Here is a 17,119-nt window from a genome sequence, read left to right on the forward strand (position 1 = left end):
GAATGAAAATATATTTAAGGAGAAGATATTTTCAGCTTAAGGCCTTTATATTCAAAGACTCTTTTTTCTATGCACCTCCTCTTGACCAGTCTTACAGAGCTAGTAGTTGTTTTTTCTTTCGATAAATAATACTGACACAGTAGAAACATCAGTGGATGCTTTCCAGTTTTCACTATGATTTCATTTTTTGTAGATATTAAAATAGCAGTGTTCAGCTACCAGGCAGTCAATTAGAATGTTTTAACTTTCAAAAAATATGAGAAAACAAAAAATTCTTTAGAATTCATAGAAAATTAGAAGTTTTTATCAATTTTATTAATACATTCTTTTCTGTTAAATAGTTAGTCTGTGGAACATAGTCTTTGTTCTTTTCAGCAGCTGAAAATGTGATGTACTCAAGGGTGTTGGACTCTTTGTGGCTTGCAAGTTGGATTATAAATACTGATAAATGCACAGTTCTTTAACTGCTGTCTACATTCAGGTTTTGATTTGAATGAGGTTGTGACTTTCCAGTAGGGGTTTTTTTTCCACATTTTTTGAAACCCAAAACAATTGTCAAGTTTTGCTAATTCAGATTTTGTGGTGATTAATTTGTGACTGCTATTTAAATTATATTTTGAATTTTCTTGAATTAAGTAAATAAACCTAGATTCTAAAATTTAAATAACATATAGTTAAAAATTCTTGGCTGCCTGCTAGGTAACTAAAAAGAAAAAACCTTACAATTAATTTTTCAGGATTTTGACATCTTTCAAAGAGTTTTTGAAGACAGAAGAAAACTTAAGGACTTCTGGTGAAAACAAAATGGATCATCTTTTTCACCTTGCTGAAGTCATAGAAAAAATTATAATGTTTGATTTCTCAGATTCTACAAACAAGTCTCTAATTGAAAATGCCTTGAATAATGCAATTATATGGATAAAAAATTTTGCTGAGGGTGAGGAATCTGCCACCAATTTCTCACTTGCAGTTTCTGAACTCCATAATGACCTACAAAAAAGTTTCCCACCTCTTCAGAGCATCTGGACAAAAAAGAGGGCAGAACTTTTCTGGCATATAGTGGAAATTCTATTCCATGAACTAGATTCTAGGCTTTCTCTCTTGAGTCAAGTAGAAGAGGAAGAGGTAATTGAGACCTTATCTAGAATTTTATTTTCCATTACAGAACATAAAATCTATAACAGAAGTATGGTGTTGCTCAAAAAGATTCTGACTGATTGGCCAGATTTAAATATTGCTGCTTTGGACCGTTTAAAACATTTTAGTGGACATTTCCAAAGAAATCTCTATGAAGTTGGATCATTGTCTGGTGATCATGTCAATGTCTCATTTAGCACAATTCCTGGAGTGAATAATACCTCCTCTTTATTACTCTCCAATGCAACCTTTATGTATAAGGTACAAGAATTAGGAGAAATTGTGCATGATTTCCTCAAAAATATCCAAAAATTAAACAGTACTATTGTGGCCTCACTTGTTCCAAAAATTTTCTCTCTGTACCAGAATGATGATCTGGTTTTAAATATTAAGAGCAATAACACTCTGTTAAAACTTCTTTATGAGACTTCAAAAAGTATGTCATCTTTTCAAGTATGGCATGATCTGCAAAATAAGGAACTAGTTTTTGATTTTCTGTTTGAAACTTTTGATCTTCTCTGGAACCTCACCAGTAAGTCTCTCTGTGAAAAACTACTATTAATTTACAACTATACAGAGTTTCAGGCACAGTTTCTTGCACAGAATGGAAAAAAAGATGTACAAATTATTTATGATACTCTGAGCAGCCTTAAAACTTTATTTATAGATGAAGAGCTCCAAACAGCTGTCTTATGTTATTTGGAAGAGTTTCTTGATCTGCCTCCAGAATGCCTGGTAAATGATGGGTGCACTGATTTCTATCTAGCAAACGTGAGTTCAGTAGAATATTCAGCAGAGGTTTATGACTTACTTCTGCTTCCACTGGACAGTATCCTGTCTGATGTAACAAACTGGGGAGATAAGGTAAGTGTGCCTTCTGCTTTGCACTGCACTTTTACATGGCTTCAGGCGTGGACAGAGATTTTTGAAGAAGCATCGGAAATCTTAAATTTGAATTCAACTTGGTTTGTCTGCCTAAGAGATGATTTGGAGTATCTCTCTGAAAACCTTTTAAATGTAACTCAAGATGAACTGTGCAATAATACAGCTATGGCTATTGTTGAAGCTACAGGAGCAGCAATGAAGCTTTTAAAAGTTGTATTTCAGGAACATGGCAATTTAAATGACTTGAAAGATTTTGAGGCTTTCCTTGTTAATCTTCAAAGGGTAATTAACACTACATTTGAAGTCACAAACTTGCTTAAAGATAGCAGTTCAGAAAGTATTTTAGAGACAATAGGAGCTGTGATAACTAAAATGCAGAAATCTATACTGAAGATTGTTAATGAAGAGTTTTTGAATTCTTGGCTTGATGCTTTCATCTCAGGAGGATCTGAGGGAGAAGATAAGGGCACTGGTGTATTTTCCATTGAAAATTCCCTTTCTACTATTCTTAAGCTCTCCCAAGGGGAACTTGAAATTATTCTCACTGAGATAAATGACACATCTGCTTTTTTAAAAAGTGTACCTCGAGACAAATATATGGCTTGTATCAGCATTTTCCAGAATATTGCCAAACTAATTTTGGGTAATAGTCTGAAAGACATAAGCTACTTGCAAACAAATTTTTCATCTCATCTTAACTCCTTTCTAAACTTTCATAGTACAATGGATGAAGCAGAGGATTGTAACACATGGATATATGGATTAAGTAATCTCACTGGAAAATACAAGTCACCTTCCCACATTGAAAGTGCAAAACATATTTTATTTCTTCTGCAATCTCTGGGAAATGCTGAGGCAGATGCTAAGCTAATGAATGTGATGGACTTTGTTAGTTTGGTTTTTAATCTGACACTCCCTGAATGTTCCCTAGGTGGTTCTGATGTGATTTGTGCAAGTGTTTATTTCAATATCATAGCAAAAACTTTGAAATTTATTCTCCCTGAACTTTATGTACAACATGATGTTAATGTGCTTGAATTAATTTTTAAACTTCTAAATAATTCTGGAGAGCAAATACAAACCATTATCAGTGATTTAGTTGGGAGCTCATTGAATATGTCAAATAAGACCCATTTCAGTCTGTCAACCAGTGGTTTCAACAGGACTTCAAGAACGCTCCTTAATCCTTTTCACCACATTTCTCTTATATCAGTGGAACTCTTGTCAGAAATCCAAAGTCTTCTGAAAACTAAAACTTTTGAATTCCAAGAAAACAGCTCCTCTCATTTGGACAGTGAGATTGAACCTTTCTTGCATGGGAAAAATATCAGTTTGCTGATGGAGTTCTTTCAATATATGATTAGAAAACTTGACTCAAACCTGCAGAATGAACACAAAACATTTCCTCAGAAACTGATAGAAACAGCAGGTCTGAATATTGAACTGGTAAGGAAGGCGCTTGAAATTTTCAAGTCTCCTACTTTTGTTGACTTTCCATTAAGAGATGAAAAAGAACTTCTGAAGCATATGGTTGCCTTGGTGCAAAACATGAGAAACATGGATGTTGAGGTTTTGGTAAGTAGATTCAAAGAGGTCCAGGAGAACCTAGAAAATTTCTTTAAAAATATCAAACCTTTTAACCTTGAGAACACTGGGTTAGGTACCTTAACAGAGTGGTGGGATGCATTTGAGAACATATCACGTTACTGGAACCTGACTGGTATACGCCAAATAACACAGCTTTTTGAACACGATGAGCTCTACAATACAGAAGATGTGTTCAACCTCCTCTTTGATGTCATCAGCCTTACAGAAAGATTGGCTCATGGAAATGTTACAGAAGCACTAGCTGAAATATATGCTTTCATACTGACTCAGGAAGAAAAAATGCCAATGTTTACTGATGAGGAGGTCTCTAACCAAGTAGAAGATCTTCTAAAGTTGCTGGAGATGTTGGCAGACATGTCTGATGAACCTGGAGAGGCCTTTGTTTGTTTGTCTGCAGCATTCTGCTGGACTCTCACAACAGCAACACCTCAGAGTGATGCCACTGTTAAACCTTGTGACTTGGTGCACACCAATTCTACTCTTCATTACAATGCAGTCATTGAAGTCATTAAGGAGCTTAAACTCATCACTCTGGATGACAGTTTTGCTTGTTCTATGGAGGACATTCAGATGGATATAATTCATAATCTGACTTGCTTTTTTCATCAGATTAAAGAATGGAACTCTATAATTTTGAAGTTTTCTGAGCTCCATCATATAAATAGCTCAGTTCTCAAAGAGCTACTAGAGTTTTGGAATGAGCTATCCCTCTATGCTGTGCCACTGCAGGTGAATAATACACATGCAATCAATTGTTCCTACACACCAAAGAGCCAAATGGCTTTACAAATCATAGAAACTCTGGGCAGGATTTCAGTGTCCGAAATGGAGATGGCCAAAAGACTTCTTGAACAGCTGGACAATCTTTATGGTGGCCTAAGTTGGAACAGAGAGTCAAGATCATCACTTAAGAGTGTTCTTAGTAGTGTTAAGAATATGACCAGTGAAGTTTCCAGACTCCTGAATACTGAAGCTGTCCTTTCTTTTCTTTCTGTAATTCAGCCTTTAATGACACTCTCATCTGTTGGAAACCAGACACATGCAATGCTTATGACAATATCAGCTTTAAGTGGGAACATCAATATAACTGACAACTTTGACAACTTCTTGTTTCATGTAGTTACAAGCATAGAAAATTTATTGGTGAATTTTAGTGTTAGACACTTACTTGTGGTGATAGATGAAGAGTTACAGTTACTAAAGTTGGCCACTGGACAGTCCTCTTCAATGGCTCCTCATGTTTCACTAGAGGAGTTTAGGACATCATCTGTAGGTGCCATATCAAGAAATTTTGAAGATATACAAGACACTGTGAATATCATTCTATGTGAATGTAACGATAAAAATTATTCTAAAATAATGCATGCTCTAATTCTCCTTATGACTAATGAAAGTTCATCAAATGACCTACTGCTGGCTGTCAAAAATATTATTGCCTTTCTGGAGCTATTCCAAAATAAGTCTAAGAAGGACTATACTGGCATGTTGTTTGGTGACAATCATTTTAGCAGAGAGAAATTGAATAATACTCACCCTGCTTTTTCAGTTTTGCTAAACAGCCTCCTTCATATAATTGCTGATATTGATGTTGTAGAAGAAGCTTTGCATAAAAACAATACTGAGCTTCATAAAGTTGACCTCATTGATTCATTTTTTTATAATGCACCATATAGAGACTCTTTTACTCAGTCCCAAAGCAGAACTCTGGAGATCATGCAAGAGATTTTGCAAATAATATTTCAGTCCACTGCAGAATTTGACAAGACTAAAATAAAACTCTTACTAATGAATTTGCATAAGGATGTAATGGCAGAACTGAGGTAAGTGTTTTCCATTTTGGGAAGTGTGCTGACAATGACAGAAGGGCTCTCTGTTTATGAACAGCTCAATCAAAACTTTTATTAAGTTAATTAGTGTTTCATTTCAGATTTGTTCCAATTTCTGTTGTTCAGACCAGCTATATTTGGTATCAGAACACATTGTATGGACCAGATTATTGTATTTAGTTTACATTTATGGTATGTGTTTAGTCATATGTATTGATACTTCAATTGGTTTCTTTGGTACTATTACAGAAACAATTACTTGAAGATACTAGTGTTTTAAAATCCTTGCAGGTCTGAATACTGAACCCTCACTAATTGGCAGGCAACAGTCATTTTTGCCTTTGGAGCTAAATGTTAAGGAATGCTTGGGCCCTAATTCTTTGTGGCGTGTGTGGAGGTTTTTTTGTATATCCAAATACAGCTATAGAAAGTTTCTTTAACTTAAATTTGTTGATGACTTATGGCTATTGTGTTAAGTTTTTAAGTTTAACAAATGCGGTGTCTGAAGGAATCTTGAGCTCACAATCATATTTGCCTGATTACTCTGATCAGATGTAATCCAGAAGCAGAGGAAACTGCTTCAGATTTACTGATGGTTTACTTAATAGAAAGGCTTCTGGACTCGAGTTGCTGCATTTAAACAAATCTGAATGAGCCACAAGTTGGTTGCTCCAAACAGCTCTAGGGTATCTTGCTGGTAGAGCTACTGGTCCTACTGATGTAAACCAACTGAGAAATGGCATTGTAAAGTTGATGCTGCGATGTGGCATTTTGACCTTTATGTTTAATTTTATGGAAATACATGATACCATTGTGCATCAGGGCTCAGTATTAACCTAATCTTTTGAAAAATACCAAAAGCAAGTACTAGAAAAGTGGTTTATTTTCCTTACATGCTGATTATCTGCTCTTTACCATCAAGTCAGCATATTCTGTGGCCTCTCAGTATTTCTGAAGCTATTACAATTTTGCTTATTTTGTGAAGGTATTTTCTAGCACTCCTAGGGTATATTTTTTAACATGGAAGTATTATATTCTGATTTTGAAACAGTTCAAACAAATGCAATAACTGTTAATACTGAAATCCTTGTGTGGGTCATTGAAGAGTGCATTTGTGAATTGTCACTTCTTGAAATCTTTCTATGGTACCCTTGGAATGAAAATAATGTTTTCTTATTGATATTTCTACAGAGCTTCTAAAATCTGCAACATTCTTCGGGAACATTTATACCCTGATAGTGTCGTACTATTGCAGAAATTGCAATTTACCATTTTGAATATTCTCAAAACCTTTTCAGGTTGGTTACCACAGTAGTGACTCTGGGAACTATATGTTGATGTTGTTAAGTTAAGGCTTTACTCTAAGGAAACTTTTCTAAAAAAAGGTAATTTGGGTGATGCCAAGAACAGCAAGCATACTGATGCCTGGAAATTAAACCAACAGAGGCACGCGAAGAAATCTGATACAGATCGCACAAAGGAATTATTTCTTTCTGGAGTGTTCAGGGAAAGCAGGAGATCTTGCTGCTCCTCCTCAGCTAGTGAGCTGAGTCAGGTCACAGGGTTTTTTTTTAATGAGCCAGACTTCCACAGGGCAGTGTGTATTTGACAGTAAGGAAAAATGGGGCAAGTATTTAAAGAAAGTAGCATCTCTCACTTCTGGCCTTATCACGCCAGTGAATTGGCTACCTGTAGCTGAAAAACTTCAAATTGTTCAAATTTTAATGTGGTACCTTGTTTTATTCCTTATGTATATGCTCCCAAGTTGTGTACTTTAAGAAAGCTGAAACCTTTCAATATAGATATTGACCTGAGTATAAATTCATATTATTTTTTCTTTGGGAAACAAAAGCCAGTGCTTTTCAGAGCTCATATTTTTGCCAACAATTCTGGGCATAGTTGGCTAAGAGCAACTAGGAGTCATTAATCTGCCCTTCTAGGGCAAGGGATGAAATCTGTAATGTTTTATGCCAAATTAATTTCCAATAGAGTGTAAGATATGATTACGACCCAGTTTTGACTGTCTTCTCCACTCTCCTGTGATGGATGTAACTCCAAAGAGTAAAACAGTAGTTCTGTTGAGCTAGGATAAGTGATACTGAAATTGTGTAGCCAGGTATCTGTGTTCTGTCCTTGACCTCCAAAGAACAGTCTGTTTATTGAGAGAACTGAGATTAGGGAACTAAATTTCTGTCATTCTCATTTCAATCCTCTGTTTGTGGGAATGTTTCATAATGTTTCATTTGTTACAGAAAATATTATGAAACCTAATGAGAAAAAATGAAAACTGCTTGATTTCATTTGATTTGAGGAATAGTATTGTATTAATTCTATGAGCAAGATCAAGGTTTGCTTGTTTTAGAAGCAGTGTTTCATTTTTATTATTCTTCCTACTTGACTTAATAAGCAAGCTTAAGGAAAATACCAAACCCATCGTTGAAAAAATTACCTTGGTACTGAATGAGAATTCAGCAGTCAAGTCAAATTCCTTCACTACTATCCCATGTGCAAACCCACTGCAGACAGAGAGAAAGCTTTTTCCAAGGATATGGTGGCTGCAAGCTTGGGTAGTAACAGTCTCCATGGATGACCAGGGGGATAATGCTATCACCTTATTTGGATTTATTATCCCAAGATATGGAAAACGCCTATGTAATGCTCTTTTGCTCCCCTTGTAGTTTGGGTTTGAAAGTTACTGCTCACTGGAGGGTTAGTAACACCCAGGTGTTCCCAGAGGGAAATAGCATCAGGGGAACTTGCCTGAGGAAAAGGTAGACGTGGTTAATATACTGAGCTTCTCACAGTTATGAGCTCTTGCTCATGACCTCTTACTTATGAGCTTCTTGCTCATGAAGAGCAGAAAGGAAATGGCCTTCTCTGGTTCTGTAGCAGGTAGGGATGCTCTTATTACTGATCAGAAAAATGTAATGGAGAAGAGTTACTGAAATTGAATCAAACCAGCCTTTCTTGTCCTCCAAAGTGATACATAAATTTAGTTAGAAATATTTCTCTGTGCCTTAGCGCATCAGATGTTTCTTCCTTTTAAAAAATTTTCTCTCCTTTACTTGTTTGCTAACTTTAAATTTTATTTCAAGTTGGTTTTTTATCTGATTAAATCTGGACATTTTCTTTTACAGAAGAACCCATTGTCTTTAGCAACATTTTCTGTGCCATTACAAAGTGTAAAGATGGATTAATGAGTCACTTGCTCCTCGCTGTCTTTGAGGGGATTGCTGTGGTTCAAGATCATTATCAGGTCTGAGTGATTCCTTCACCTACAAGGGTACTTTACAACATGCATTAAACTCTGGAAACTAATGAAAGTTTCCTTTTTTCCCCCACTGTCTAAATGACAAGTCCCCATTTTGGCTGTACAAACCTGAGGTTTAAATAGGTATAGGTCTGATAATTTTGATCGAGATACCCAGAAGAAATTCCTTAAATAAACATTGGTGAGCTTTACAAGCTGTAGGTATGACTTTGAATTATTAGAAATCCTATAACCAGGATAATTGGATTGTCAGTCAATGTCAAAAAGCAGTCCATTTTTAATTTCATTAAATTCCATCATTCTGCTAATTTAATGAGTACATTTATACCTTAAAATCTTCACAGGAACATTTGTGAAATTAAACTAGAAACAAATAAACTTATTAGCCAGAATAATCACAGCTAAAAGAACAGTTGTGATTTGGGTGAAGAACAGACTGAACCATTTGGGTTCAGTCTGTTTTTCTTTAACATGAAATTGCTAGCAGGTGAGAGTAACATTTGGCATATAGAGACTCATCCAGAGTTGGAAGCAGGTCTTTTGATAGCACACATCCAGGCAAGTATACAGGCAAGTGTGCTGTACACAGACAAAATACAAAAGTCATGCTTTTTAGTATAGAATCTGTCTTCTCTTTATTAAATAGCTCCACTGCTTTATGTACCTGGACATTTTTTTCTGATACAAACAGCAATGTGTTAAACAAATGACAAGTGGCATCACTCAAAGCAGACTTTTGCAGGCCAAATGTGTTTGTGTCACCACTCTTCTATGACTTACTTCTGCAAATATTAAAAGCTTTGCAAAATAAAAATTGTAAATATTCAGGAGAAAACATAGAATTGCATACTATACAGAGCATAATACATGAAAAACTTTGGATATGAGGATACAGATATTTTGGTTTGTTGAATCAAAGCTGATTTTCAAAACAATTTTTGTGGAAAAAGATAAAAATGGTCAGACTAAAACAAAAAAAAAAAGGAAAAAGAACAGCTCATTTAATTTTGAAAGAAATTTTAAAAGGTTGGCATTTCTATTAGTAGATGACTCTCTTTGACAGGCTAGTTCAAATTCCCAATCTGATTGTTTCCAAAACTCAAATATTTGAAAATTCCTTGCTTCTTGAAAACATTTATTCCAGTTTCAGTTAATCATACAATGACTGTGAGAATATTATTATCTTACCCAAATTCTCACTTGAAGCTATAAATCATCTAGTTGCTGAGAGCTGCTACTTCTAGCTATAACACCATTTCACGAATTTACTAACCAAGTGATCACTGTGTTCTGCAGGATGTTGGAAGATACTTGACAGCTTTCAACAAGGGAGATTGTGAGAGTATGGCATATGTAAACCAAAATCTTTCCAATGCTTTGGAGAGCTTTGTGGGAGTCTTGCAGAATACCAGCAGTGACAGCTGTGAATGCCAGCTAATGTTGGGGAACATCCAGAGACAACTGCAAATGTAAAGCTTTTCACATTTTGGTACCTCAACTGGTTCCTCATCATTGATCATGTTAATCTGTGCCTATGCCTGTGTTCTAAACTAAGTGATTACAAGAGAGATGCTGTCTTTTTAAGCTTTGTTCATTTAACTTCAAACTGAGTGGATAAAATATACAAATTATTTAAGTAACTTAGAATAACTGAATATTTCTAAAAACTCTTCCATTTTTTGCCAAGCACTTGCAGCAGATCTTGCTGGTCCACCAGCTGAATGTTGTGGATCACAACTAAAAAAAATTCAATTTCCTGTGACTCAAGTTAGGTCAAAATTTTGATATTCAATTTTTTTATTTATAGATTTTTTGATATGACTTTTCCTCTCAATAGCTGAATGTCTTTTTGTGAAATATTAAGCATTCAGATCAGTTCAGAAGTTCAAAGAATTAGAAACACAGTATGGTGATTGTAAACTGACAGAATTGAAGTCCAAACAACTTCTGACAGTTGTTTGCATGGGGAAAACCATTAGATTTTAAGTAAAGCTGCTAATACAGAGTGTTTCAAATTTGCGATCAGCTAGAAGTAGACATTGTTATAATTGTGGCCGTACTGGTTTGACTGTTGGATTGTTTTCATAACAGGCTTGAATGGTGTCTGTGAATTACAGTAATAATACAGAAGAACTTGAGCCTAGATGCTGCTCCTAAATACCATGGGCTCATGTCCAGTTTTGAAGAGAAAATCATACGTAATCTGTGCATACTCTTTATTACTTAAATTATAATTAGATAGACTTCTTTTCATCCTGAACTGCAATGATTTGTATCTCTAGCTTTTAAAAATGTGTGTTCAGTGAGAAACATGGAAGTGTAATATTGCTAGACCTGTCCTCTATAAGCTACTGTTTTCTAGGGCCCTTAGTTATTCTGGGAATCTATCTCTGCATATGTATGTATGTAGAGGTATACATGTGTATCTCTACATATGCAATCACATTTAGGCATGAAATATGATGATGTATCTGCACCATACAAATACTTAATGAGAAGGTCTGTAGAGGTGCTGACTGCATGCACAGTGTGTGCACACAGAGCATAGTGGGCCTGTTTTAGCCCTGTTTCACTGTTAATGTTTGTCTTTATACATCGAAATGCCAATGACTTGGTTCTGATACCTTGTGAAACTAAGGCTATCGTTCCAGGGTGACTGAAAATTTGGAGCTACAATTGTTGGAAAATCCAGCGGCAACTTTCCTCAACAATTTTAATCTTGTGAATGGTGGGTTCCAGTTTTCTTCACTTTTTCTCTAAGTCACTCTAGTGTAATTTTGTAGGACAGTAACTGTTTCTTTGTTCTTTCAACTTCAAAGGAACACTGTTTATTACTACACTACTACTATTGACATAGGCAATTTTGTCACTCACAGGGAATTGAATGGAAAGGATGGAATCTGTAGGAAATCTAATTAATAAATTTGGTGCTGTTGGTACTATTTTCTTTCTCTTCCAGATGTGAAAGTCAAAGATTTTGTGCAGAATATTACTCAGCTGAGGCTGGAGATTGGCTCTTCTGTCAATATTTCTGAAGAAACTGTCAATACCCTTTTGGAAGCTAGTGTCTATCATTCAGAGGTAAAAGATCAAAAAGAGGTGTCAAATTAGTGGGTCAGTCTATAGCATGGTGTGCCAGCTGAAGCAAAATAAATTGTGTTGTTTGTGTGGAATCTTATATTTTCACTTATCACTTCCAGGTGAAATACTTTGGGAGTTTTAGGACTTTAAAGTAATAATGTAGTGCATTAAGAGATCAGTTTATAGTAGCGCTATTCCTCTGGTCTAAATGGCCCTGCTTCATTACTTTCAGCAATGTTTTACCTTTTGTGCTGATGCAGAATTGGAGCTTTGTTGTCTTGGTATTGCAGAAAAGATGAGGATTTCTGGAGATACCATTTTGTACCTTACCACCTCTGCTCCTTGTGGTAGGGAGTTGTCTCATGTATATATTTTTAAAATTCCTTTGTCTGTTTTTCACTGTTCTTACATTATCTTACCACTGTCTTGCTTTACTTTCACTTTGAGGTGTTGACTTTTGAGTAAATTTTCTGAGGGAAAGGCTGTGTGTTATCATTGCTTTTTTCTGTGATCCCAGTGATCAGTCAAAATCATGAGAAATGCCAACTGCCTAACAGGTCCTCTCTGCTGTGAGAGTCTGTTGAAGAGCTGGGGGTTCATTCGGTGAAAATGGATCAGCTCAGTCAAGCAGCCACTGGGTGTCAGTGATGCTCCGCTTGCAGAAACTGCCGCAAGCCCTGTTCGTGAAAAGCGCAGCATTAAAAAGGCAGTTCAGACCATCATAACTACTTATAGATGATTTGTTCTTCTGCTTCTGTGGCAGTGTGACTGCCTTTATTGTTAGCTTGTTATTGTGATACCGCTAAATGGTAATGAGAGAAATCATCTGAAAGCAATTCAGTTAAATGGGATTCGGTGCACCTTTGATCCTTTGCAATAATAATGCTAATTGGCTGAATTGTCAAATTACTTTCCATCATTACTTTTTGCCAGTCTTATGTAGAGCTTAGATGTATACACACGACTCACATTTGGATAATGATACAGAATTTTTTGTTTGCTTAGGGTTTAAATCCTCCCCCAGTCCAACTGGAGCATTAAAGGCCTGTGTCTCTTACTGATTAAGAAAGCTGCACAAGTACTTTCTAGAGCTATATTTTAGGCATGTCTATTATGTTTATTGTCTATAAAGCCACTGTCTGATAACCTAATGATAGCTATAAGCCCATTGCAGCCCTATATTTCTGTGATTATATACTACTACTGTGCTTTCCTCTGGAACAGTAAAAGTAGCCCTGGGAATATTTTGTGCTTATCATACTTACTCATAATTTCTGCACTGATGTTTTGTGCTGGCCATGCTCATTGCCACATGATGAAGTGATTTGAAATCACTTAAAACCTGTAACCTGAAGATGATAAGCATTCATTTCCTGAGTGCAGGAGTTTGGATTAACTCTGGCACTCAGAAAGCCGCAAGGAAAGTTCAGAGGACCTTAACCGAGGGGATAAAACATAGAATGTGTGTTAAAACTGCCCTGAAAGGGTGATATACATGTGAGGCACATTTGAAATAAATTTCAAATTGCATCACAGTCATATTTTCTCCCCAGCAAGAGGTCCAAATCAGTATCATCTTATGCTGCTCACAGAATCATGTTTGTATTCTGTTCTTTGAATGCACACACACAAAAAAGTGAATCTTTAAATACATAGAAAAACTTGATCACAAAGGAAAAATTCTGTTCCAGAATAAAAATCAAAAAATCAAATCATTAAGTTGGAAAATAAAATGTTCATAGAAATTAAAGAGTTAAATTGCATATCCTTCCTGTCTTGCAGATCCTCTCCCTGATTGGGTACTGCTAGCAGCAAGAGATGCATTCATTGGAAGGGGTGGAGGCAGATTTTATCCTGAGCAGTACAATGGAGCCCGATTCTTTGGCCCCTACAGGCTCCTAAAAAACTTGTAATTGTTTTGACTTGTTGAGAATGGGTAGCTAAGAGCTCCTGAGATATCTGGACTTCAAGCACTTCAAACCATTATCCAAGAATGTTTTACTATAGCCTCATCCAGGGTCTGCTTAGGAATTTGTCCCTTCATCTGCTATTAAATAATACTTTAAAGCAGTGTTTAACTGAGAAACAGTTAAACACTGAGCTGGCTCAGAGTAGTCTTATGCCACATAGGCATCCCCAAGTGCTAAATTTGTGTGTCCTTTGAAAGAAGGAAGGACCATATTGTTTGATGTTAGTGATTCACACACCTAGACTTTGATCTTTAGGTGTTTCTGCAGCAGAGGTGTATATCTGCTAGGAGGAGAATGGTCAGCATTGTAAATATGCCTGCTTATGGTATGAATGCTCAAGAATGAATGATTGACCTGTGAAAAATGAAAGCAAATCCTTATAAGAAATATACTTCATCTTTTTATAGGTACATGGAGTATAAAGTAAGAACATAGCAATCTGATATAAAGCTGTATGGTTTATTATTTCAGGTCTGTTGGTGCCTGCAAATTGTCATATTTCTGTGACACAAATTTTCACCTTATTGACTATAAAAAAAGGTAGTGCATTTCAGGGAGGAAAATTTTTAATACACATATGTTGTGATAGATTCTTTACAGTGCCTTTGTAGCAGCTTTTACTGGAAGATGTGATGAAGAACTACTTAGCCTGCTGCTAAAGCTCCCTGAAAACAATAGAACTTCCCTGGTAGGGGAAGAATTATGCTCTTTACCAGCACTGGACTTGTATACCATGTTTGTACTGATTATACAAAATTTGAATGTACGTCACATCATTTACAAGGTAAGATGTTTTATTGGAAGGTAGTATGAAACATACAGGTAGATAGATTAATAATGATGTTTTTCTTCAGATGTTCTTTCTCCATGAAAGCAAACAGAGGACATATGGCATTTTTTGTCTTTGTTTGGCTCCCAAAAATAGAACAGTTGAAAAATGGGGCTGATAGATACTTCCTCAGGAAAATTATCATTGAGGAGTTTATTATGAAAGTTTTGCAGAAAACACAGGAGGTCAAAGACATATTTTTAATAATCTTTAGAAGAGTTTGCAGTTCATAGAATTAGTCACTTCATTATTTGTGAGAGTGGAAGACTGATCTGACAATATTTGAACTAAAACCAGCATAGTTGCTCACATCACAAGAATGACAAAACTATTTTTTAGGAAGAATTCATAGCACTGTGGACATGCAAATGTCTATAGCACAACTGTATTATCTGTATAACTGTAGATAATCTGGAATCTAGTATGGGTATTCAGTGAGATAATGGTTTTATCTGTAAGAGCAGAATTATTGAATGGGATAGTTAGAATACATTTAGTTCAGTTCTTTTGGGGGTAATTGATTGACAGATCATAAAATGTGAACATGAATAGCTGAAATATCCTTATAACATTATGAGGAAGAATGGTTTGTTCTAAAGCCATAGGAGTCTGGTGATGGTCTGGATGTTTCATGTTTTATTCTGGATGCTGCACGCTCAGATAAGCAGATTAGATATAGAATTTTAAAAACAAGACAATTTCCCACTGTAGGTAAAGATGCCAGAGGGGAAAGAAAAGATTTTACTTCCTGAATTATCTGCAAACCTAGGGAAAAAATAGAAGAAAATAAACCAGTATTCATTCTGACGAGTGTTTCTACTGAACTCTACAGAAACCTAATCAAATCCTAGCAAAGAGTAAAAAATGTTGTCAGCTCATCCTAAATTATAATGGAAGTTTGCTACCTTTTTTAGCAAAATAAGATTTTTTTTTAAATGGGTGTCTTTCAATTGTTTAACTATGTAAGACTGAGAAGAAAATCAAGCACAGACATTATAGTAGGAAGACAAAGGTGGATAAAATAGATAATCAGAGGAAGCACTGAAACAATAAAATGAGATTATAGTGGTTTTATTATTTTGCATAGAATTGTAACAATGAATCTGTTTGTATTATCATATCATCTAACTAATCCCCAAAAGCAAAGGGAACAGAGAGAAAATCCATAATGACAAATTTGCATGGTGGAAATAGCAAACAGCCAATTGAACTTAGGTCAAGTAGGTAATAAAATGCACACAATTATTTTGAGCATGAAAATTTCAAAGACAGGAAGAGTGTGGCAGGAAAGTTAGTTACTTTAGGAGTCATATTTAGCAATAAAAGTGGTTTCTAGATTTAATTTAACTTACAAATTATTTTTAAACATTAAATTTTTGCATTGAACATTTTTAAAGTGGTGAAGGACAAGTTTGTATTTACACTGAATTCTAAAATGATGGAATGTTGCAGATCCCATTAGCATCTTGGGTTGGAAAGCTCTCTTGAACTTGGCAGGTGTAAACATGTTCTCTGAATATTAATTTTTGTTTTGTCATAAGCCAGATCTAACATTACATTACAGAGAACCTATCTTCAGCTTAATCTGAGTGTAACTAGAGAGTTATATCAAAAGGAATTTTGTTAAACATGGTTTGTAGGAGCATTGTATAATCAATTTTAGAAAAAGATTGAATAATTTTGAGTGTTCATTGAAAGGTTAACATTTGTTTCTAACTGGAATTTCCTGTTGTGTTTTTTTTTTCTTTTTCCTTCTATTCCAAGGTCCAGATACCACCTGAGATAGGCAATGTATTAAATATGCTACTAGATGTGGTTTCTAGTATCAGTTCACTTCTAAATAAAGTCCACCACATCATGGAAAAGCTTCCAGTGTTCCTCCAAGGAATTCAAAATATTGGTGGGCTTGACATCTCTGCATTGCAGCAGGTATGTGTAGGATTTCAATATGCAAAATTAATTCCCCTTGTGAGGTGATTAGGTAAGGATATGTGCTTAGTAAGGAGGCACACTAATATAAATGATTTCCTAGAAAGTAGGGAATGCTGAGAAGAGTCCATAAACCCTAGAAAGATTCATTTGGTCTCTTTCAAGCAGTCTGGTAATTCTGAGACTTAGGATTGTGTTTTTTTTTTTGTTAACTTATGAGATTCTGGTGTAAGTTACCTCAGTGTTTGTCAACTGGCTAACATTATCTATCATCTGTGACCTGGAGATAGATAGCCAGGCATTTTCTGCTAATAGTGGCTTTTTGTTTGTTTTTTTAAGAGCAGACCATTACTTTTTTTACAAGAAATGGCTTTGTTTTTTTAAGGAATATGAGTTCAAGACAGCCTATGCAGTTGTGCTATCTGCCACATGTTTCTGTGTGTGTCACCTAAGGGGTTTGTGTGATAGTTCTGCATGACATTAAAAAAAAGTGGCATGAGGTGTGAGGGTATTTCTTTTGTCTCTGCCTTTAAGGGTAGTTGCTGTATGCACATCTGCAGAGCTAGCATGGTGGTGGATCTAG

The 17,119-nt window shown here is 35.5% G+C and overlaps 1 protein-coding gene across 4 annotated transcripts in view; it reads left to right on the forward strand.

Moving 5' to 3' along the window:
* ABCA13 (ATP binding cassette subfamily A member 13) overlaps positions 1–17,119 on the forward strand; it is a 170,598-nt gene that overhangs the window by 24,549 nt on the left and 128,930 nt on the right. For all 4 annotated transcript variants that reach the window (XM_038128757.1, XM_038128758.1, XM_038128761.1 and 1 more), the window contains 8 exons: positions 738–5,450; positions 6,648–6,754; positions 8,594–8,712; positions 10,024–10,196; positions 11,379–11,455; positions 11,687–11,808; positions 14,368–14,562; positions 16,372–16,536. In XM_038128757.1, the coding sequence (XP_037984685.1) occupies positions 738–5,450; positions 6,648–6,754; positions 8,594–8,712; positions 10,024–10,196; positions 11,379–11,455; positions 11,687–11,808; positions 14,368–14,562; positions 16,372–16,536 (5,671 nt within the window). The remainder of the gene's footprint in view (positions 1–737; positions 5,451–6,647; positions 6,755–8,593; positions 8,713–10,023; positions 10,197–11,378; positions 11,456–11,686; positions 11,809–14,367; positions 14,563–16,371; positions 16,537–17,119) is intronic.

Source organism: Motacilla alba, chromosome 2 (assembly GCF_015832195.1).
Source record: "Motacilla alba alba isolate MOTALB_02 chromosome 2, Motacilla_alba_V1.0_pri, whole genome shotgun sequence".
Lineage (NCBI taxonomy): Eukaryota > Metazoa > Chordata > Aves > Passeriformes > Motacillidae > Motacilla > Motacilla alba.